The 23,846-nt window shown below is 43.4% G+C and overlaps 1 protein-coding gene across 1 annotated transcript in view; it reads left to right on the top strand.

The window, feature by feature from the left end:
- Positions 1-23,846, top strand: part of LOC308397835 (SH3 and multiple ankyrin repeat domains protein 2-like) — a 320,516-nt gene that overhangs the window by 165,369 nt on the left and 131,301 nt on the right. The window contains exon 10 of the mRNA XM_080884021.1: positions 3,070-3,136. Coding sequence (XP_080740147.1) covers positions 3,070-3,136 — 67 coding nt within the window. The remainder of the gene's footprint in view (positions 1-3,069; positions 3,137-23,846) is intronic.

Raw genomic sequence — 23,846 nt, 5'->3', positions numbered from 1 at the left:
GACCTCCACTAAAGGTGTGCTCTGGTATCTGATGCTCAATTAAATTGAGATCTGAGGAATTTGGAGGTCAAGTCAACATCTCAAACTCATTGTTGTACAGGGTGGGCCATTTATATGGATACACCGTAATAACATGGGAATGGTTGGTGATATTAAAGTCCTGTTTGTGGCACATTAGTATATGTGAGGGGGCAAACTCCTCAAGATGGGTGGTGACCATGGTGGCCATTTAGAAGTCGGCTATCTTGAATACAACTTTTGTTTTTTCAATAGGAAGAGGGCCATGTGACACAAGTTATTGGTAATGTCACAAGAAAAACAATGGTGTGCTTGGTACAAGTTTCTGACCACTTATAAAATGTGTTCAATGTGCTGCCCATTGTGATGGATTGTCAATGCAACCCTCTTCTCCCACTCTTCACACACTGATAGCAACACCGCAGGAGAAATGCCAGCACAGGCATCCAGTATCCATAGTTTCAGGTGCTGCACATCTCGTATCTTCACACCATAGACAATTGCCTTCAGATGACCCCAAAGACAAAAGTCTAAGGGGGTCAGATCGGGAGACCTTGGGGGCCATTTAACTGGCCCACGACGACCAATCCACTTTCCAGGAAACTGTTCATCTAGGAAAGCTCGGACCTGGCACCCATAATGTGGTGGTGCACCATCTTGCTGGAAAAACTCAGGGAACGTGCCAGCTTCAGTGCATAAAGAGGGAAACACATCATCATGTAGCAATTTCAAATATCCAGTGGCCTTAAGGTTTCCATTGATGAAGAATGGACCCACTATCGTTGTACCCCATATACCACACCAAACCATCACTTTTGTTGTTCCAACAGTCTTGGAGGGATCCATCCAATGTGGGTTAGTGTCAGACCAATAGCGGTGGTTTTGTTTGTTAACGTCACCATTCACATAAAAGTGTTTTGCCCATTCTGCAAATTCTGTGCGCCGATCTGGGTCATCCTCGTTGAGATGCTGCAGTAGCTGGAGTTTGTAAGGGTGCCATTTGTGAGTAGCTAATATCCGCTGAAGGGATGTTCGACTAATGCCACTCTCCAGTGACATGCGGCGAGTGCTACGCTGTGGGCTCTTGCCGAATGAAGCTAGGACAGCCACTGATGTTTCTTCATTAGTGACAGTTTTCTTGCGTCCACATTTTGGCAAATCCAACACTGAACCAGTTTCACGAAACTTAGCAAGCAGTTTGCTGACTGTAGCATGGGAGATGGGTGGTCTCGTTGGGTGTCTTGCATTGAAATCTGCTGCAATGACCCGGTTACTGCATTCACTAGATATCAACACAATTTCCATCCGCTCCTCACGTGTTAACCTCTTCGACATGTCAGTGGCTGTGAACAAAGAGAAACTTGTAAATAATTCATGAAAGAATAAAGTTACGTTGAAACCAAGCACACCATTGTTTTTCTTGTGACATTACCAATAAGTTTGATGTGTCACATGGCCCTCTTCCTATTGAAAAAACAAAAGTTGGATCCAAGATGGCCGACTTCTAAATGGCCACCATGGTCACCACCCATCTTGAGGAGTTTGCCCCCTCACATATACTAATGTGCCACAAACAGGACTTTAATATCACCAACCATTCCCATGTTATTACGGTGTATCCATATAAATGGCCCACCCTGTACTCTTCAAACCATCGCCTAAGTATTTTTGCTTTGTGGCAGGATACATTATCCTGCCATCAGGGAATACCTTTCCAGTGAAAGGATCAACATGGTCTTCAACAATGCTTACGCAGATGTTATGTGTCAAAGTAACGTCCACATAGATGGCAGGACCCAAGATTTCCCAACAGAGCATCCTGGTGCCAGGTGTTCCCAAGGTAAGTGACGCACATGCATCTGGCCAGCCAAAAAATGTAAAAGAAAACGTGGTTCATCAGAGTAGGCCACCTTCTTCCATTGCCCCATGGTCCAGTCCTGATGCTCACATGTGATGCTCCCATTGTTGGTGCTTTCAGCAATGGAGTGCGGTCGCATGGGCACCCCGACCGCGCTGCGGCTATGCAGCCCCAATCCACAGTGATTTCTCATACCTTTCTATCAGAACGAGCTTTAACTTTGAGGCAGTTTGAGCCACAGTTGCTCATCTGTTTTATCCGACCACACAGGAAGCCTTTGCTCACCACATGCATCAGCAAGCCTTGACCCTGCCACTGGTTCACCATTGTTCCTTCCTTGGACCACTTTTTATAGATGCTATCCACTGCAGACTGGGACCACTCCACAGATCTGCACTTTTCTGATCTAGTCGTCTAGCCATCTCAAACTCAAACTTGCCCAGTTTTCCTCCTTCTAACACATCAACTTTGGGAACAGCTCTTCACTTGCTCCGTGTGTACCCTAACTACTTACAGGTGACATAATAAACAGGTAATCGGTGTTATTTCCTTTCAATGGACACAATGTTATGTCTGATCAGTGTATGTGTGTAATAGGTAAGTAGATTCCAGGCTTCTCCAGCTTGATCTTACCAATTTGAAGGGAAAAAAAGACTCTCATTATTGTGATTAACGCTTTTTCCTGCTTGCACTTTTGTAATTTTCTTCTGTTATGTGTTCTTGCTTTTAGAGACAATCATTTGTGGTTCCCTTGTGAATTATTCTGTAAGAGCCTCATGTTGCATGGAAGGCCAGGAGTGAAAGAAAGCATTCTTATGTTTAGTCATTAATAAAGTAATTTATTACTTGATAATTTATTGGAGAGTAAAAAGAAGGATAATGAATATATATTTATAAATGAACTATTTATCTGTCTTTCAAATGGAAAAGAAAGGAAAGAAAACATTAACCAATCAGAAAGCTCCTAAGATCACACCATATGGCTAATTTGCATTGCTTTTTTTCACAAAGGACCAAAATGTCAGTTAGTTTATCGTCATGTAGTTGCTTCATTTTCACGATTTGTTTCTCAGAGCAGTTCACAAAAGGCTACTTTTGTTTTAAAAAAATCCACGTGTAAATTCTTGTGTTTCTTTTTCTCCGTCTCACACTCACTCTCTGTCGTGTCTGTGCTTGGCTGTTTCTCTCACTAGGTTGCCATTATTGCTGGAAACTTTGAGCTTGCTGAGCTCATCAAGAACCACAAAGAGTCTGATATAGGTGAGTAACAAAGAAGCATATTTTCTTCTCCTCAGTCCAACCGCATCTATTTTTCTTCAGTCACCAAGTGCATATTCCCGAATCTCTCTTGGGATACATTTCAAATCCTCACATTTGGTTAGATCCTCCTAAATGACTTATTGCAATAATCCCTTCCACTGGATTACAAGATGACTGCCAAAGGGATGAAAGTGTACGTTTATGTCTGGACAATCCAGGGCTGTTTGAGCCAACACAAAGGATCAATACTTTGGTCCAGGGAAGCTTTTCCTGGATCAAATCTGGTCAGTTTAGAGGTGTTAAATAATCTGTGTGCTATCATTTGATAAACCCGGTATATGGGTTTAACTTTTATTTTACTCTGATTGTGATTATTTTAGCTTGTAAGATTTCTTTATTTTATATATATTTACTATTCTAAGATTCAATTCAATATTATTTATACAGCGCCAAATCACAACATAAGGTTGTAAGGTAGACACTACAATAATACATACAGCAAAAAACCCAACAATCATATGACCCCCTATGAGCAAGCAGTTTGGCAACAGTGGGAAGGAAAAACTCCCTTTTAACAGGAAGAAACCTCCGGCAGAACCAGGCTCAGGGAGGGGCGGGGCCATCTGCTGTGATTGGTTGGGGTGAGAGAAGGAAGACAGGATAAAGACATGCTGTGGAAGAGAGACAGAGGTTAATAACAGATATGATTCGATGCAGAGAGGTCTATTAATACATAGTGAGTGAGAAAGGTGACTGGAAAGGAAAAACTCAATGCATCATGGGAATCCCCAGCAGCCTACATCTATTGCAGCATAACTAAGGGAGGATTCAGGGTCACCTGGTCCAGCCCTAACTATATGCTTTAGCAAAAAGCAAAGTTTGAAGCCTAATCTTGAAAGTAGAGATAGTGTCTGTCTCCTGAATCCAAACTGGAAGCTGGTTCCACAGAAGAGGGGCCTGAAAACTGAAGGCTCTGCCTCCTATTCTACTTTTAAATACTCTAGGAACAACAAGTAGGCCTGCAGAGCGAGAGCGAAGTGCTCTAATAGGGTGATATGGTACTACAAGGTCATTAAGATAAGATGGGGCCTGATTATTCAAGAACTTGTATGTGAGGAGCAGGATTTTGAAATCAATTCCATTGCTGGCATTACTCTGTGTCTATAGCGGTGTAATTGCTACAGATTTGCTGTCTTTGTACGGTACTTCAGCTAACTGATGCATTTAGACCACTAATGGAGCTCAAAAGAGCTGCTGGTTAATAGCAACATCTAAAACCCAAATGCTATGCCTACAGTTTTCTCCCACAAAGAGTGAGTGAAAATCCCACTAAAAGCATCCTCGTAATAAACCATCCGCTACAGCACATGCTGTCTCTGAATGCAAACAAACATGCTTTTTTAATTTTATAGAAACAAAGACGACATCATTTCTGTATCAGATTTAAATTGCTAATATTAATCCAAATATTATAAGCTTTACATTCAAAGTCAAGATGATGTGTCCAGTTTATTTTATTAGCAAATACGGTACTATCACAGTTTATTATAGTGAAATGAAAAATCATGCAAAAAAAAACTAAACAAGTAAATAATCAAAAGACTAATAACTCAAAATAACTCAAACATAAACGTAGAGTTTGTGTTAAATATTTAAATAAACCTTTGCAAAAGAAGCAGAAATAGGTAAATTATAGCCACAGTAAAATGTAGACTTCACCAAACCTACTACAAAACACTGGGAGTAACAGCCTGAAGCTGTGTTCACGCTGGAGAGGATTTGTAGCAATGAGGTGACCAGAAACCGCAGAAAATGAATCACACTCATCGACATGTTAAATAACTGCTGGAGATGGGAAGTTGGTGAAAACAATGAGAGCGGTGAACCCTAGGAGCGCTGCTGGCCCTGACGGCCTCCCAGGAGCTGTGGTTAAAGCCTGCTTTGAACAGCTGGCAGGGATCCTCACCAGGCTGTTCAACCTCTCCCTGACTCATGCCACCGCTCTCACCTGTCTGAAAGCCTCTGTCATCATTCCCATACCCAAAAAGACTGGTATAGGCAGTATTCTTCTTCCTCCAAACACGACGAGTTGAGTTTATACCAAAAAGTTCTACTTTGGTTTCATCTGACCACATGACATTCTCCCAATCCTCTGCTGTATCATCCATGTGCTCTCTGGCAAACTTCAGACGGGCCTGGACATGCACTGGCTTCAGCAGCGGAACACGTCTGGCACTGCGGGATTTGATTCCCTGCCGTTGTAGTGTGTTGCTGATGGTGACCTTTGTTACTTTGGTCCCAGCTCTCTGCAGGTCATTCACCAGGTCCCCCCGTGTGGTTCTGGGATCTTTGCTCACCGTTCTCATGATCATTTTGACCCCACGGGATGAGATCTTGCGTGGAGCCCCAGATCGAGGGAGATTATCAGTGGTCTTGTATGTCTTCCATTTTCTGATGATTGCTCCCACAGTTGATTTTTTCACACCAAGCTGCTTGCCTATTGTAGATTCACTCTTCCCAGTCTGGTGCAGGTCTACAATACTTTTCCTGGTGTCCTTCCAAAGCTCTTTGGTCTTGGCCATGGCGAAGTTTGGAGTCTGACTGTTTGAGGCTGTGGACAGGTGTCTTTTATACAGATGATGAGTTCAAACAGGTGCCATTCATACAGGTAACGAGTGGGGGACAGAAAAGCTTCTTACAGAAGACGTTACAGGTCTGTGAGAGCCAGAGATTTTCCTTGTTTGAGGTGACCAAATACTTATTTTCCACCCTGATTTACGAATAAATTCTTTACAAATCCTACCATGTGGATTCATGGATTTTTTTTTCACATTCTGTCTCTCACAGTTGAAGTGTACCTCTGGTGCAAATTACTGACCTCTGTCATCATTTTAGGTGGGGGAACTTGCACAATCGGTGGCTGACTAAATACTTTTTTGCCCCACTGTATTTCTCATGTTTGCTATTTATTCCTGCTGTCTACTATTTATATTTTATTCCAGCACAGTTGGTGTGGAGCACCCACAGTTTCGTTATACACGTACAATGACAATAAAGGCGTATTCTACTCTATTCTATTCTATTCTATAAACTTTTCTCAACTTGAGACAAGCGACTACTAATGAGAGGGAAGAATATTGCCGTTTGACATATAATCTTGTAGTGAATACATTAGAATGTTACGTAGACAAATAGAGCCTCAAATGTCCAGCCGTCAGTTTTCAAGCAATGTGTGACAAGAAAATCTGTTCCAGTGTGCATGCAGCTTGAGAACTGTAGTCTTAGTTTGCCAGTCTAGAGTCACAAGACTTCCAAAGGCCCACCAGCCGCCTAAGAGGTTTAGAGGAAAAACTGCTTCCCTTTAAACATCTGAAAAGATACAAAAGACTGTAACCAGCCTCTGCTTGTTTGCAGGAGTTTAAAAGGGGAAATTTCATGATTTACTGGAGTGAGCATATTAAGTCATTAGTATTGGATAAAATCCTCACACTGAACGCCTTTTGAGGCAAGAGTCCAAGACATGACAGTGACAGGCAGGGAGTGGACCGGGAATGCAGGACTCAGCAGAAAGACTATAAAACCAAAGACCACTGCTTTATTGCTGGTAAAAAGGCAGCAAAACACAACAGGTAAAGCCGGGCAGGGTCAACCAGACAGAGACTACACACACCATGAGGGACAACACAACAAAGAACAGAGGGAGACGCAGGAGGGCGACTAAGGGAAGCAGAGACACAATGTGTCACTACAAACCATGTGAGAATGTTCAGCCCGCTCACTGACCAGATGTGTCTCGGTTGACAGCAACAAAAGTAAACACAGGTGGTGTATCCTGGACTTTTGGAGAGCACCGAGAAATTACGTTGTTTTCATGGCTAGCTGCTAGCTCGTGCAGACCTTTGCACATCTAGAGTACCTCGCCACATTTAGAAGAAAAGCAGCTCTATAATTGGTTAGGGTTGAGGTCGGATTCACACCATAAACGAACTGCTCTGGAGTGTGTGTTACTGTGTTGACATCACTAACACAAATTAACCACACCACTGGGAAGAAGAACCAGAGCTCTCAGACTAACACGCGTTTTACAGACTGGAACTGGGATAAACAAACATGGAGACTGGACAGACTGGGAGACAAAGGGACACAACACAGAGAGATAAGCACAGGGACAGGACTACAAACATATTAACTAGACAAGACAGGGAACGTAGAGAGCCACCAAAACAGGACACAGAGAGACCAGACAGACACGGGAGCATGACCAGAGAGACAAAGGACAACACAGAGACAAGACTGGGACAGACAGGACACAAGAGGGGCACTCACATAATAAAACAAGAAATCAAAAAGTACGAAAATAAATAATGAAAACTGAGAGGCAAAGGAAAAAAGGACCTCAAGATTAACCGAAACAGCAGCAGAACATAAGTTAACTCAAACCAAAAGTCTATAACAAACTCAAAAGCTGGACCAGTGATGACCCCAGCATGATCTGACATGTACAAATAGTTTACTATAACAGAAAACAATGTATTGTTCATATTTACATGCACTGTCACAGCACAATAAGCCGCTGCTGTCACATTGATTTTGGAAATGATTTATTCCAACATAAGTGAATGTCGATGTGCTTTCACACATAAAATATTAAAGCTGAGTGAGCCTTCACTTTGTGCAAACCCAAATATAGCAGCGATCCTTAGCCTGGAATGCTTGATAAGGTGGAATTACATAAAATGGCTTCATAGAGATATGTAGTGTAAAAGGCATAGCATTATTTCTCCATCTGTGTGTGTGTGTGTGTGTGTGTGTGTGTGTGTGTGTGTGTGTGTGTGTGTGTGTGTGTGTGTGTGTGTGTGTGTGTGTGTGTGTGTGTGAGGGAGGTGAGAAAGATGAGAACAATTTTTCACGAACATTCAAACATGATAAGAAGTATTTTTTGAACAAATTCCATGTTTTTTTTTCCATCTTGCCATCTCTCTATCTATTTATTACCTTTGTTGCTTAGTTGCCACGCTGGAGCGGCAGATTGGTGAAAGCAACAGACTCTGCTTCAGTTTAACACCTGATAAAGTGACATTTTCACTTTTCAAGTGAAGCAAACAACCACAAATCATTTACAGCTTCAACATATATTTAATCGTATCTTAATCTGCAATGTCTCTTCTTTGATCGAGTTTTTGCCTGTTTGGAACACCCAAGCTGAAATTTTTTTTAAAAATGTAGCTTGTTTTAGTTTCTGAAACTGTTTCTCTGGTTAAAGCAAAACCCAAACCCTGTACAGTTGTGGTGACGGGGTGAATGCTATGAGGTTAAATCAACAACTGAAATGAGCACTAAGCATCACTTGGATAGTGACTCTGGTCTTTAGAGTAGTTTGTGCAGAGCGCAGATAGCTCAGGGATTAACGGGCCTTAGAGAAAATGAGAAAAGATGAACAAACAAACCAAAAAATAAATAAATAAAAATACAACAGAGAACAGGGGAAAATGAGGTTGAGAGGCAGATGAATGGAGAGAGAGAGAAATCTAATCTAATCTAAAGATGTAATCCTGCAATTGTTGACCTCTTCTCATGGATGCCACCCATCAGTGAGCAGCCTGAGCACAGCAGCGACCCGGTGAAGGTCTAAATGAAACACGGCAGCGAAGCGGGATTACTAACAAAGAACCTCAGCACTGTTGACATCTGCTACCTCCCCACCACGCCCTCCCTCTTCCCCTTCATTCACACCATTTCTTACTCAACCTTAAGCGCTCAGCTACATCTATGAGTGGTAGCTAGGATTGGCCAGTCAGTCAGCCTCAGATTTCGGGTGTGTATTTATCTGTTTTCAACTCCTGGGGGACACTTGAGCTGTGGACTTTGGGATGGGACAACTGGATTGGATACCATGGGTTCAGCCTGCTGCAGAGGTTGGTGCCACACCCACTCTTCCCATCTTTTGCTTCCATCCTTTACTCACATCCTTGATTCCCATGTTTTACTCCCTTAACCTCTAATCCCAAGTTCTTTGACTTAAAACACACACACACACACTTGGAGCCCATTCAGAGCCCAGCTCTCCCTCTTTTGTCTGGCACAGCTTGTATCATGTTGAGTCGCTTGCTGGCTATATGCAGATTTAGTGCATTTTAATGTTGATCACAGAGACTGTGTGCGTGTGTGTGTGTGTGTGTGTGTGTGTGTGTGTGTGTGTGTGTGTGTGTGTGTGTGTGTGTGTGTGTGTGTGTGTGTGTGTGTGTGTGTGTGTGTGTGTGTGTGTTAGATTCACAATCAGCCCTGTGGCTTTTACAGATTTTCTTGCTTACTCGGTGCAGATGATGTAACAGTTCAGCTACACAAATCTACCACTGTGTTACGTCATTTTTCTCCATACTTCGCTGCATTGTTGAAGCTTGACTAACAACTGGGGCAAGTGAATAGAAACAAAGGCCCAAGACCCTGAAATGGTCAAAGTCACATAGTTTATCTGACACAGTGTTTTAAAATATTTAGCACAAAGGTAAAGTATTAACTGACATTAAATGACAAAAGCATTTAAAATGTGATTATTTCAAACAACTGACACATTTCCATCTTATAAAAAGACGTTTAAAAAAAATGACGTAGTCACCCATACGGATCACTGCACGTTAGTGTTTTTAGTGTTTTTCTGCAGGTTAATCTGTGAGGCTTGTTTAATTATAAACCTGTACATAACAACTAGCTTGGCATAGCTATTAGCTTAATTGTTAAATGAATCACTACTAGCTTGGGTTCTTTATTCACCCTTCCCATATTTACCTGTTAGATGTGTCAAATGTCTAGATGTTCCTTAACCTGCTTTAGTAATATTGATACCTGTACAAAAAACGTAGCTCTGGAATAGCCTTTAGTTAGCTAGACCCCTGTAGTCGTGTGGGCATAGCCACCATTAGCTGTTCCCCAGCAGATTGGGGAAATCAGCCTGGCTGGGTGACCGAGAAAGTGTAGCTCTAAACAGAAGACCCTGGAATACCCCACTCTGTGGCACACCTGCCAAGGCAAACACTGTCATCAGTGGTTATACTGGTTATTGGTGATTCTATTCTGAGAAACATGAAGCTAGACACAGAAGCGACCATGCTAATCATCTTCCAGGGGTAGCAGTGCATTGAAGGAACCCTGAAACTGCTGGCAAAGGATAAACAAAGATTTGGTTAGATTATAATTCACGTTGACAGCAATCACACCTACAGCACGGTATTTGGCACCACTTTCATACTGACTAATGAAGATGTTGCCATGAGACATTTTTAATAATGTTACTGGATGTGAATCAACATCTGATCATCATCAATTTTCTCAAGATCCCCAACAACACTGGCTGAAACATCCACAAAACACAACTGTAGATGATTTTAATCGATAATTCCATCTGGATTAATCACTCCATCAAACCTGTTGCTGATTGCCTGATTTTCAGTTCATTTCTTGTATAATTTGGGAGCTTGGCAGCATTTTCTTAGAAATGGATTCTTGACAATCATTTTCATTTTCATACCATACATTCAGATTCAGTTTGTGATCAGCATTAGTTGTGTGGCTGAAGCTACCCTGCATACCACATTTGCTAGAACGCATGCATTCTCTCCCGCCCCGGCGAGAGAGAAGAGGAGAGAGAGACAAACAGAGCGTGCTGATCAGTGTGCAGCTGATCCGCCTGGCCGTGACAGTACCCCCCTCCCCCGACGGGAGCCTCCCGGCGACCCCCAGGCTTGTCAGGGTGAGCCACATAGAACGCCCGCACCATATTCCGATCCAGGAGGGCCGCGGGATCCAAGAACGCTCCTCCATCAGAGGTCGGTGATTTGCGCCGGAGGTGCACTTCAGCTGTGAGAGACAGAATGTGGAGGGAAGGGTCCATGAGTCCACATGGTGGGATTTGTGGGGAGTTTGTTCGTGAATCAGGGTGGAAAATAAGTATTTGGTCAATAACAAAAATACAACTCAATACTTTGTAACATAACCTTTGTTGGCAATAACAGAGGTCAAACGTTTACTATAGGTCTTTACCAGGTTTGCACACACAGTAGCTGGTATTTTGGCCCATTCCTCCATGCAGATCTTCACGAGAGCAGTGATGTTTTGGGGCTGTCGCCGAGCAACACGGACTTTCAACTCCCGCCACAGATTTTCTATGGGGTTGAGGTCTGGAGACTGGCTAGGCCACTCCAGGACTTTCAAATGCTTCTTACGGAGCCACTCCTTTGTTGCCCGGGCGGTGTGTTTTGGATCATTGTCATGTTGGAAGACCCAGCCTCGTTTCATCTTCAAAGTTCTCACTGATGGAAGGAGGTTTTGGCTCAAAATCTCACGATACATGGCCCCATTCATTCTGTCCTTAACACGGATCAGTCGTCCTGTCCCCTTGGCAGAAAAACAGCCCCATAGCATGATGTTTCCACCCCCATGCTTCACAGTAGGTATGGTGTTCTTGGGATGCAACTCAGTATTCGTCTTCCTCCAAACACGACGAGTTGAGTTTATACCAAAAAGTTCTACTTTGGTTTCATCTGACCACATGACATTCTCCCAATCCTCTGCTGTATCATCCATGTGCTCTCTGGCAAACTTCAGATGGGCCTGGACATGCACTGGCTTCAGCAGCGGAACACGTCTGGCACTGCGGGATTTGATTCCCTGCCGTTGTAGTGTGTTACTGATGGTGACCTTTGTTACTTTGGTCCCAGCTCTCTGCAGGTCATTCACCAGGTCCCCCCGTGTGGTTCTGGGATCTTTGCTCACCGTTCTCATGATCATTTTGACCCCACGGGATGAGATCTTGCGTGGAGCCCCAGATCGAGGGAGATTATCAGTGGTCTTGTATGTCTTCCATTTTCTGATGATTGCGCCCACAGTTGATTTTTTCACACCAAGCTACTCTCCTATTGTAGATTCACTCTTCCCAGTCTGGTGCAGGTCTACAATACTTTTCCTGGTGTCCTTCCAAAGCTCTTTGGTCTTGGCCATGGCGGAGTTTGGAGTCTGACTGTTTGAGGCTGTGGACAGGTGTCTTTTATACAGATGATGAGTTCAAACAGGTGCCATTCATACAGGTAACGAGTGGGGGACAGAAAAGCTTCTTACAGAAGACATTACAGGTCTGTGAGAGCCAGAGATTTTCCTTGTTTGAGGTGACCAGATGCTTGTTTTCCGCCCTGGTTTGCGAATGAATTCTTTGCGGGTCCTACCATGTGGATTCATGGATTTTTTTTTCGCATTCTGTCTCTCGCAGTTGGGGTGTGCCTCTGGTGCGGGTTGCTGACCTCTGTCGTCATTTTGGGTGGGGGAACTTGCACAGTCGGTGGCTGACTGAATACTTTTTTGCCCCACTGTATATGACAGGTTTGAAACCCTGCATTCAGCATTTTTACTGTCTCCATTTTAGACGTTATGAAACAAGTTGTTACAAGAAAGAAGTGGATGCGAGTGAGAACCCAAGGACTTGTCCTAAAGGAATACGTGGCCTTGGATTCTTCTGTTGTCCTAATGATGCATAGTCACTTTTAGTCTAAATGAGATCATAATTTATCAAACGAATATCACGATATATTGAAAATTATCCAAAGCTAGCACATCATAACTGCATGAGAATAGTGTTTAGTGATTTAAATCAAGTGAGAAAGAGGGACTTTTTGGTAGCCCCCACAGCTGGTCATAAGAAATACACTGATCTTATCAATGTAACATCCCTGATAAAACACATTAAAATGTAAGATCCCATTTAGTAGGCCTTGTGCCATGAACAAAATCACGTCTTTAACACAAAGTAAAGCATTGCTGAGACACATTTGTGCTAGGTGTTAGTCAGCTGCCATCTTTAAGAAGGTATGTGATGAGTTGGAATGTATTTTTCTTCCTTGTCTGTTTAAGATTTAGATGGTATCTTGCAAGCAACATGTGAATTAATGTACGCATTTACAGTGTTCTTTAGTTTTTCCATCAGATCCACTCCTCGATCGTCCAGTTTCAAAACACCAACATGACCGATGCGTTCAGGTTGAGGCTTCAGAATAGGAGACTGCTAACTAATGAAGGATGTCACTGTATGTATTTTATGTATAGGAGTGAACTGACTAAGTGAACTAAGCTGAGTTAAAGTTCAGTAGCTGCTACACAGTGCTCGTTTATCCCAATGACAACTGGCTTGCTCCCAGTCAGTTTAGCACTTTCTAACAAGAGTTTTTCTTTTCAGGTTTTTCTAACACAGGCATTCAAAATCATTTATCTAACTGTAAAGTAAGACATGTGTAAGTAATCTATTATACTGAGTTGTTGATGAATCCTACAGTGTTACGAATTAAAAGGCAAGGAACTCGTAGATGCAGGCATGGAAATCAAGTAGGAGACTGAAAGAGATGAACTAGAGAAGAGAGCAACAGCATAAAAGAGGAAAGTCAAAGGGCAAGACAGAGGAAAGCTCAGTGAGAGGGCCAGGCAGATGGAGTAAGTGACAGAGAGAGGAAATGGCTGCTAGAAAAACGAAGAGGAGCTGAATGAATGACAGGGAGGGAAAAGAGGAAGACGGATGGTTGAAAAGGGAAAGAGAAGAATACCAAAAAAAAGTGGAAAAGAGGCAGAGATCAGGATGGAAATAGAAAACTTGAGGAAGGAGAAAGCCAGTGAGCCAGCCAAGAGTGGGGTTAAAATTCTTTCAGATCAGGTACACATAATAGGCCTCGTTAATATTCATAGTTTCCTCAGGTACAGCGAAGGTTAAATTTTACTTACTTTTCAACTCTCATTACTAATACATGATGGCAATAAGAATATTCAAAGCAGACGGGTGACCAAGGGTTGATGAGAACCTTACCTTTCCTCTGACATTTAAACACATTACCATTTCAGGGCCCCTTCCTCTCAATCGTGCCCGCCAGAATAAATTGTCAGCTAATCACGACTTGCCTTGCGAGCCCCGCCTGAATGATGATATTCCGAGTGAAGTCCACCCCTCCTCCATTAGAACTGGACTCTCATTATGTGGAGAATTGGTGAGTGTGTGTGAGAGAGAAATGACTTTATCTATCCATCTACCTATCTAAACATTCGCTAGTTAGTTGGCTGTCTAGCAGCCAATCAGATACATGAACAGAGGTGTTATTTACAGAGCATTTAAATGGTGAACTCTTTTACCCGAGGCCATCAGGAGTGTCTTCTTGTGCAGTGCCGTAGTGAAAGTCCATCTGGTTTACCTTCTGGTTGAAGCTGTGGCTCTGAATCATGTAGTGTACATGAAATACAGGTGTAGTTGTAATGATCGTTATTGCTGTTGTAGTATTGTTTTGTTGAAGCACAATTTGACAAAGATGGCCACCATGGAATCACCAATTGTTTTGGAATCTCCAACTTGAAGCCTCATTGCGAATCTTTAACTTCTGCAGTGTTTGTTTGATTTAAACCAGCGGTCCCCAACCCCCGGGCCATGGACCGGTACCGGGCTGCGAAAGAAAAGAAAAAAAAAAAAAAAAAAAAAAAAAGAACGCTCCTCCATCCCCTAGCCCTCCCAAACCATGAGTCACTGCAGGCTGCGCCCCCGGCGCCGGACATCCATGAGTCTCGAAATGGTGAAAGCCGGGTGGCCATCAATGACCCGGGCGGGTGGAGGGGGCCTGGAAGGAGGGCACAGAGGACTAGAGAGGCAAGGCTTCACTTGCGACACGTGAAAGGTGTTATGGATTTTCATATTCCGGGGCAGTTTAAGACGGACAGAGAAAGGGTTAATCACAGAGTCGACTTCAAAGGGACCGATGAAAGTGGGAGACAGTTTCTTGGATTCAGACCTGAGTGGGATGAATCTGGTAGACACCCAAACCTTTTGTCCAGGTGTGTAGGTAGGTGGGAGCAGGTCCGGTGGCGATCCACCAGGCGCTTGTTGCGTTCCACTGTGCGGAGAAGGGCAGCCCGAGTCACTCTCCAGGCGCGCCGACACCTCCGAAGATGCTGTTGGACAGAGGGAACAAAGTGCTCGACAACTGGGAAGAGTGGCGGTTGATAGCCCAGGGACGCCTCAAAAGGGGACACACCGGTGGCAGAGGAGGTAAGGCTGTTATGAGCATACTCAATCCATGACAGTTGCTCGCTCCAAGTTGACTGGTTAGTGGACACCAGGCACCGGAGAGCTGCTTCGAGCTCCTGGTTGGCACGCTCCGTTTGACCATTGGTCTGTGGGTGGAAACCAGAGGAGAGACTGACCTGAGCTCCGAGGGCACTGCAGAACTCCTTCCAGACACGTGACGTAAACTGCAGTCCTCTGTCTGACACAATGTCCGAGAGGATTCCATGGAGGCGAAAAACGTGGTTAGTTAGTAGCCGGGCGGTCTCTAGAGCAGTGGGAAGCTTAGGGAGGGCGACAAAATGAGCAGCTTTGGAGAAACGGTCCACAATGGTGAGAATGACAGAGTTACCTGACGAGACAAGCAGACCAGTGATGAAGTCAATAGCAATGTGTGACCAGGGGCGGCTCGGAGTCGGCAGAGGTTGGAGGAGGCCAGAGGGTGGTTGATGGACGCTCTTGTTTTGAGCGCAGGTCCCACATCATAGTTGCTCTCTGCGGAGGTGAGAAGGCGTGAAAAGTAGGCACAGGGGTGAAGCTTACCACCTTGCTGCTGGGAAAGCACCGCACCCACTCCAGCGTCCAAGGCGTCCACCTCTACAACGAACTGCAGGTTGAGGTCAGGTTGGACGAGGATGGGCGCCGAGGCAAAGCGGTCTTTTAGATGAACGAATGCTTGTTGGGCCGGTTCATCCCAGCAGAAGGGAACCTTGGGAGAAGTGAGACGGGTCAGAGGCAGGGCAAGTTTACTGTAGTTGCGAATAAAGCGACGATAGAAGTTCGCAAACCCCAGAAAGCTTTGAAGCTGTTTACGGTTAGAGGGGGTCGGCCAGTCAACAACGGCTTGAACCTTCGCGGGATCAGTTTTGAGGTTACCTTGGTCGATGATGTGGCCCAGGAAGGAAACAGTTGAGACATGAAACTCACACTTCTCCCCTTTAACAAAGAGACGATTCTCAAGGAGACGCTGAAACTTGCCTGACATGGCGTTGGTGGTCAGTGACGGAGCAGGAGAAGATGAGGATGTCATCCAAGTAGACGAAAACGAAGTGGTCAATGAAATCCCAAAGAACGTCGTTCACGAGGGCCTGAAACACAGCTGGTGCATTATTGAGACCAAAAGGCATTACAAGATATTCGAAATGGCCCAGGTGAGTATTGAAAGCCATTTTCCACTCATCCCCCTCCCTTATTCTCACCAGATGGTAGGCGTTGCGCAGGTCCAGCTTTGAGAAGATAGTGGCCCCCTGGAGAAGCTCGAACGCGGAACTCAGCAGAGGGAGGGGATACTTGTTTTTAACTGTGATGGCGTTGAGGCCACGATAGTCGATACAGGGCCATAAACTCTTGTCCTTCTTAGTGACAAAAAAGAAACAGGCGGCAACAGGTGAGGACGAGGGACGAATGAGACCCGCGGCAAGGGATTCATTGATGTATCTCTCTATGCTCTCACGCTCAGGTTGGGACAGGCTGTACAACCTACTGGTCGGAAGTGGTGCGCCTGGGAGGAGGTCAATCCCACAGTCGTACAGCTGGTGAGGGGGAAGGGAGCGTGCCTTATCCTTACAAAACACCTGTGGCAGGACGTGATAAACAGACGGCACGGAGGACAGATCTGGCGGTTCGGAGATCGCTGAATTGGTTGGTGGGTTCATGGCGGGGGTGGCGGCTTTTAAACAGGACATGTGACATTCTTCCCCCCACCCCGAAATACTTTCTTTTCTCCAATCAAGAGAATGAGTCTCGAGCCTAATCATTAACGTGACTGCAACCATCAGACGAGGAGGAGACTGAGAACAGGAGACCTCACCCACCCATACACTCCTCACTACTGGCGGGCGCTGTCTTTTGGCCACGACGGGCAATCCGTGGCAATATGGCCCTTGTGGCCACAATAAAAACACTCACCGGCCCTCCACCGACGATGCCGCTCCTCGGGCGACAGTCTGGAGCGGCCCAGTTGCATGGGCTGTTCACTCTCCTCCATGCTGCCCGATACTTGATTGACCGTTTGCTTGCTTGCTTTACTTGACCGTTTCTTCAGCCAAGGTCCAGAACTCGACCGAAAACTCCGCCATACTCCGCCTTCCCTGCTTCAAATTCAACAATCTGTGGGCGGCCGCCTCTGCTCTGGTGCCTCTTTCAAAAACACTTTTAAACTTGGTGAGGAAGTCCTCGTAAGAAATCTCAGGGGCTGTTCTTAAAACGGCTTGCGCCCAGTTCAATGCATGCCCACGTAATAGTTGAACAATAAAGGCAATTTTGGCCCCGTCAGTCTCATACGTTCTTCGTAACTGTCGGAATTGTAACGTGATCTGGGTCAAAAATCCAGCACATTTATGGAACTCACCCGAGAAAGGCTCTGGCGCTGGTAACGATCGCTCCGGAGGCTCAGCGGGAGCCGGCGCGGAGGAAACAGATGGAGCGGCCGCTGAAGGGTCGGGAGCCGGTAACTGAGGAGAAACAGACGGAGGTGGTGAGGGTGGGCTTACCAACGGTATGCGTTGAGCGAGGGCTTGGGTGAGCGCAGCCAGCTGTTGGTTAATGTGCTGTAGCATGTGTTTGTGGCGTTCCAGAATTGCCTCCGGAGTGAGGACGGGTTGCTGGGTGGGGGTTGAGTCCACTGAGTCCATGATGGCTGGATCGTTATTGTTACAGTTTGGAGGAGGACTCAAGCGCTGCGTGAGGGAAAAGGGGCTCCAGGGAAGTCCAAGGGAAAAGCACGCGTTCTTCATATCATCCACACACACGATCACTGGCTCTCACTCCAACACTTCCCACTCGGGAATCACATGGGGGGAAAAATCCAGGGAGCTCTGTAGACAGGGAGACAGGGTTAAATACAACGCACAAAGGAAACACAACTAACGCGTGGTAGACAACGATCCAGCAACGAACAGCAGTCACCTCCTGGCTTAAATGCTGATCATCTTAATGAGACCCGAGGGCGTGAACCCACAGTGAGTTCCGCCCTGGCGAGAGAGAAGAGGAGAGAGAGACAAACAGATAGAGCGTGCTGATCAGCGTGCAGCTGATCCGCCTGGCCGTGACAAAATTAACAAATTGCCAAATCATAGTTAACAAATTATTATAGATTTTTTTTACAGAGTTAAGTTTCTGTGGCGGTGGTGTGGTCCCTGGCTCAGCTGCAGGGGGGGAGTGGGATGGTGAGCTCGAGGGGGCGGTGCCAAGGAGGCTTGGAGGGAGAGGTGGAGGTTTCTCCCTTTATATATAGTGAAGGCGGAGACCAGAGGAGAGTGTGTGTGCTGAAACGTAGAGCCACATGTGTGTGGCGCTTCAATAAACAGCTCGCAAGCATACAGCATACCAGAGTGTCGGGTCAATCTTTACAGTTTCCATAGATACTTTAGATTTTACCAAGAATAAAAATGTCTGTTTTTCAAAGCCTGTAGGTTTTTATTCAGCTTATTATTAAAATGAAGTCCGTCCATGATATTGTTGCTCTGGATCTACTGACATCATTTAAACCTGGTCTTTGTCTCTTCAGCTAGTCTCTCCTGTCAAAAGACAGAAAAAAAACAAAAGTACAGTGGGAGGGACCCAAACACAAATAAATTGTTTTAACCCAATTTAAACTTACACCCAACTTTTACCACCTCCTCCAACCAAACAAACAAAACCTGGCCCCAAATTTTGTTTTGTTTTGTTTTGTTTTATTTTATTTTATTTTATTTTATTTTAGTCACAAGGCTACAGCCCTAAAGGGGAAACCAGGTTTTCTGGTGTCATTATGAGGATTAAGCTAACGTGACGTCACCTTTCAAATGTTACTTCTCCTGGATTGCAAAAAAGGAAAAAAAGTCAGACTGCTAAAGAGAAACCAGGAAGGAAGCAAAACCCTAAGTTGGATATAATTTTCCTGCACTGTATAATCCACCAGGAAGTCCTCTGAAAGTCTAAATTGCAGCTTGATCATGTAGCAAATAGAGTGGACTTAACAGTCGTCACTTCATTAAATTCCTTCGAGAAACTGACCACCACGACTTGTCCACTGCTGCACTATCGCATCACCTTTCCTATGCCTGTAAAAAGCCACTATTGTGCTAAAATTAATCATTTCTTTCTTCTAAGAAAATGACAAATAGGAGCAATTTGTTGAAATATGTGCAATTATACATAGAGCAAAAATATAGTTTATACTAGCTTGAAAGTCCGTATTTGATCTGCCCACCTTTATTCTTTAGCACAGTCTGAACTCTCTTTAAGCAAGCTTTCATTAAACAGTCTGCAGATAGTTGTCCAGGCTTCTTGAAGGACATTTCAAAGCTCTTCTTTGGATGTTTGCTGCCTTTTGTTCCACTTTCTGTCATCGTAATTCCACACTGCTTCAAAATTGTAAGGTCCAGGCTCTGGGGGGATGCAGTCTGTGTGCAATTGTGTGTTTTTCTGTCCAGGTCTGCTTTTACTCCATCTGCACTGTGTTTGGGATCACTGTCATAGTGAAAAATCAAGCTGTTACCAATCAGATGCTTTTCAGATGGTATTGCATGTTAGATTGAAATCTGACTGCACTTCCCAAACACCACTGGCTAAAATGCAGCTCAAAGACCATGAAAGAGTTTCCACCATGTTTTCAGATGGCTGTAGACACTTTCTGCTGTACCTCTCTCGTCTATTCATATTGATTCATCACTTCATAAGACCTGATCCACTGACTATCACTACAGTTCTTGTTTTATGCCGGTAAAACTCGAGCAATCTTTGTCATTTTTTCATATCAATAAAGAAAGAAACAACATGACAAATTATGTGTGTATAGATACATTGCTATTGCCAAAATCTGCGCCTGAAATTTTCAGTGGTTCATGTCTTAAGTTATAAGTCTTTTCAAGCATTCCACTGAAAATGGTCAGGTACAAGGACTGGACTGAAAATGAGACTGAAAAGCAGACAAATCCAACGATATATAATGAAAAACTGAGCTCAAGTCCACTTTAAACATTACAAGAAAGTCTGGCTCCTTGGAAGCCGAATAGAAAGAAATGATGTGTAGTACAAGACGTTTGCACAGTACAATCGATTTTTACTGGTATTAAAGACAATACTTAACAGTCTCAGCTACACAGTCAAGTTACTCAAGAATAAATGAGTACAGTGTGTTAATACTGGAAAATGTTTCTCACCACGGGTTATGTTCTCTTTCAAACTGATTCTAAAAATGACAAAAACTACACAAAGTATTGTGAGGGTCTCTGTGGATTTCTCTCTCCATACAGCAGTAAGCTTATGTAAGAATGATTGGCAGATGGGCATATTAGACCATCCGCTGCCACAGTGTGATAATCCCACAGGGTGCATACATTGAGCAAACACACAAAACATTTTTTTAAAAATCCACAAACATCCACACGCACACCTCAACCACTTGAAGCTTATCTATTCTCGCTTTTGCTGCAGGTTTTAGTTTAGCTGTCCTTTTGCTTCCACGCTCCATCCTAAACTGCACCTGAACACAAGTCAGTTTTTGCCAAAGCCCTGAAAAAGTAATTTTAGAAATCCTTCCAAAAACCTCTGAGCTGGCTGACACACAGCAGGGTCTGTGCTGCAGGAAAACAGACATCTACTGTCAGCTGGCAAAAGTCATGCAGGGCAGAAGGGACTTGATGTTTATGCATCAGGGCTTATTTTTATGTGCACAAAGATCCCACAGTGAAGTCAGTTTATTGGTGCCCAAACTGTTTGAAATCACATAAGAAATTAAGATTTTTTTCCAATGTGATTTTCAGTTTTAACAATGAACAAGAAACCTGGTCATTTTCCACGACGCAGTCATTTTACAAATAATCACAGAGAAAATGTAAGTAATACAATTTTTTTTAGTTATGAAGACGAGACTGAAGGCGTCTGACTGATTCCTGAAACAAGGCAGTTTTTATGTTTTTTTGCAAAAATGTTAGTTTTCAGACAGATAAAAATGTATTTTCTGGTTTACATATTAAACCAATGTACTCCAGTTTAAAGTACAGCTTTATTTATGCAGCGAACATGCTAAACAAATTCTAGGAAGAGTTAAAAGCACTCAGCCCTCGGCATAAAACTACTGCTGGATTTTCTTACATTCGTACAGTCAGATTAAATAAATAAATGAACCCCTAACAATAGATGTTTAGCACTTTTTTCTGTGGTTTATAGACGCAACAATTAGCCAAAGAAAGTTCCTTTTAACCAGTGTTTACCCCCTGTGTACTTTTCCTGATCAAATTCAATTTTAAAAAAGTTCTTAAAATCTGAATTGGAAATTGTGTTTGTATAGCATTAGTGGACAGTATATACATTTATCATGGCTATATGTTAAGCTATTTCACACTTTGAAATGTTTTTCGTACTTAAAGTGCTGTATTTATTTATTGATATTGTATTATTATCATTATCATTATTCATCAGTGTGATTTATTACAGTACTACTGTAATTATGTGGAGATTTTTTATTTTTGTTTATTTTTTGGTAGATGCCAAACAGGTAAACTAGTCATTAGTGATGATTTCTCACATAATTACATTCAGTGGTCTGATCTGGCATTTTGTAGTATTTTAGTAACTCTGTTCTATTAAAAGTGATTTTTGTCTCCCAGTGTTTATAACTGGCTTTCACAGCTCCTCTGGTATTATACCATGTCACGCTCCTAATGTTGCCAGATTAGAGTTCTTTTTAATGACAGGTTAAGAAAGTTGAGAATTTGGGGTATTTTTTTTAATACAGCCAGCGTGATTAGCACTGTGTCATTAGGATAGAGAAATACAGTCCACATCCTGACTTACCATGTAACTAAGAACTGCATGTTAGTGCAGAGCTTTTCATAACTGTACAACACCTTATTCTGCTGTTACATATAAATAATTTTGCTGCACTGAGCTTCCCTCGTGCGCATAATGTATTTGATTACTGTGTTTCAAGGAGTGATCAAAAGATGAGAGCCATGAAAATCTAAACATTTCATTTGGCTTAAGTCTGACTGATCTCTGTTTTTAATAATAATTTCTCAAACATGTCGGAATCTTCTACCACAAAGATTTGATTCTGCTCTGACGTGCACTGTGCACCCTGATTTCACCACCAACCTTTAACTGGTCATGAGAATGAATTTCATACCAGTGATAATTGTAGGTGATGACATGTACAACTAAGCAGTGTTCGGCTGAATCGTTTGCAAGCTTGAAGATGAAATGCTGGGCAAAGAGTAAGAACAGGACTCTGCTCATCAGTTTTTTCTTCCAGTATTCAATGATACTGGATTCCCAGTCTGGTTCCCCAGACTGAAGCTGTTAGTACTGGATTCTAATGTAAAGGCTGATGGCATTTGAAGGAGACCGTGCAGGTAATTTTTAATTTGTTTGTTTTTTTGGCCTATAGTCTTTGCATCATCATCACTGGCCCACTCACCATATTTGCTACCTCTTGACTTCACTTCCCAAAAATGAAAATTTATTTGAAGGATTACTTTTTTGCCACACTGGAAAATCCGGCACCCATCACAGAGGCACAAGTACAAGGGGACATGATGGGGCTCTACTGAGAGATGTAAAAATAGCAGCCACACTGAAAATGGTCCAGTGGAGCAGAAAAGGATAACCTTCAATGTGAGATCAGCCAAATTTAAATCAGGTATGGTTTTTGATTTTCATAGGCCTAATCACAGAGCTATTTGATCTTTGATGGATCTTTCAAGCCCTCTGTCAGTCGCCACAGTGGATGAATTAAGTCTCATTAGTGGAATCTTTACTGTGATACCACCTTGATAATCACCAGGACTGAATGATGAATAAATGTACAGTTGGCTCCTTTTCCTGCCTCTACAATAGCTTTCATAAGCAAGGTCCATAAAAACGTTGGTGTATATGCAATAGCTTTAGAAAGATCCAAATAAAGCCATGTTAGTGCATATTGTGATTTAACGTCTTTCTCAGTTACTGTAAATGGAGACTGTTACAGAAGGTCTGTTAGTTAAAGGAGTCTTTATGGCTGAATAGATTTTTTATTTGAAACTGAAACTTCTGGAACAGTCTGCGTATGGCTTGGATTATATATCATGCTCGGGTGGTTTGGGTGATGTGGCGAGCACAGCATGGTAATTGTTTGCTTGCATATTTTATGACAACATATGCTTTTGCATGTATCCATCTGTTATGTTGCAGGGTCACTTCTTGAATGAATTTGTATTACTTAGACAGATGGAGGATAAGGAAATCGAGTTGTAAAGTCTTAACGAGCCCTCATTGAGAAGGGCAGCGTGTAAGCACACAACTTCACACAACAGCAGAGCTTGAACAAAGAGGAGCCGCCACAGATAAAGGAGTCATGTGGAAATATTTCATCATGCAAAAGACAGGTAGGCACAGTGGTGTGGAACCGTAGCCTTAATGATCTATAGAACTGCCCCCCTCTGAGTTGCCTAGCAACACAAGGGATTTCTTTCTGGAAGAACCCCTCACCAGTGCACATCCCATGCTTTTAACCCTTCAGCCTCTGCTCCCCAAAACAGGCTAATATGAAATCCAGCATGTGCTGCAACCTCTTGCAACAATGCATCAACAGCATCTAACATTTCCACCATCAAACCGTGATCTAGCTTATGCTTCATTCTCAGGAACTCTGATTTATTATTCATGTCATTT

The sequence above is a fragment of the Rhamphochromis sp. 'chilingali' genome (genome assembly GCF_963969265.1).
Source record: "Rhamphochromis sp. 'chilingali' genome assembly, chromosome: 6".
NCBI lineage: Eukaryota > Metazoa > Chordata > Actinopteri > Cichliformes > Cichlidae > Rhamphochromis > Rhamphochromis sp. 'chilingali'.
Note: the sequence above shows the minus strand (reverse complement) of the source record. Positions and strands in the feature narration are given on the sequence as shown.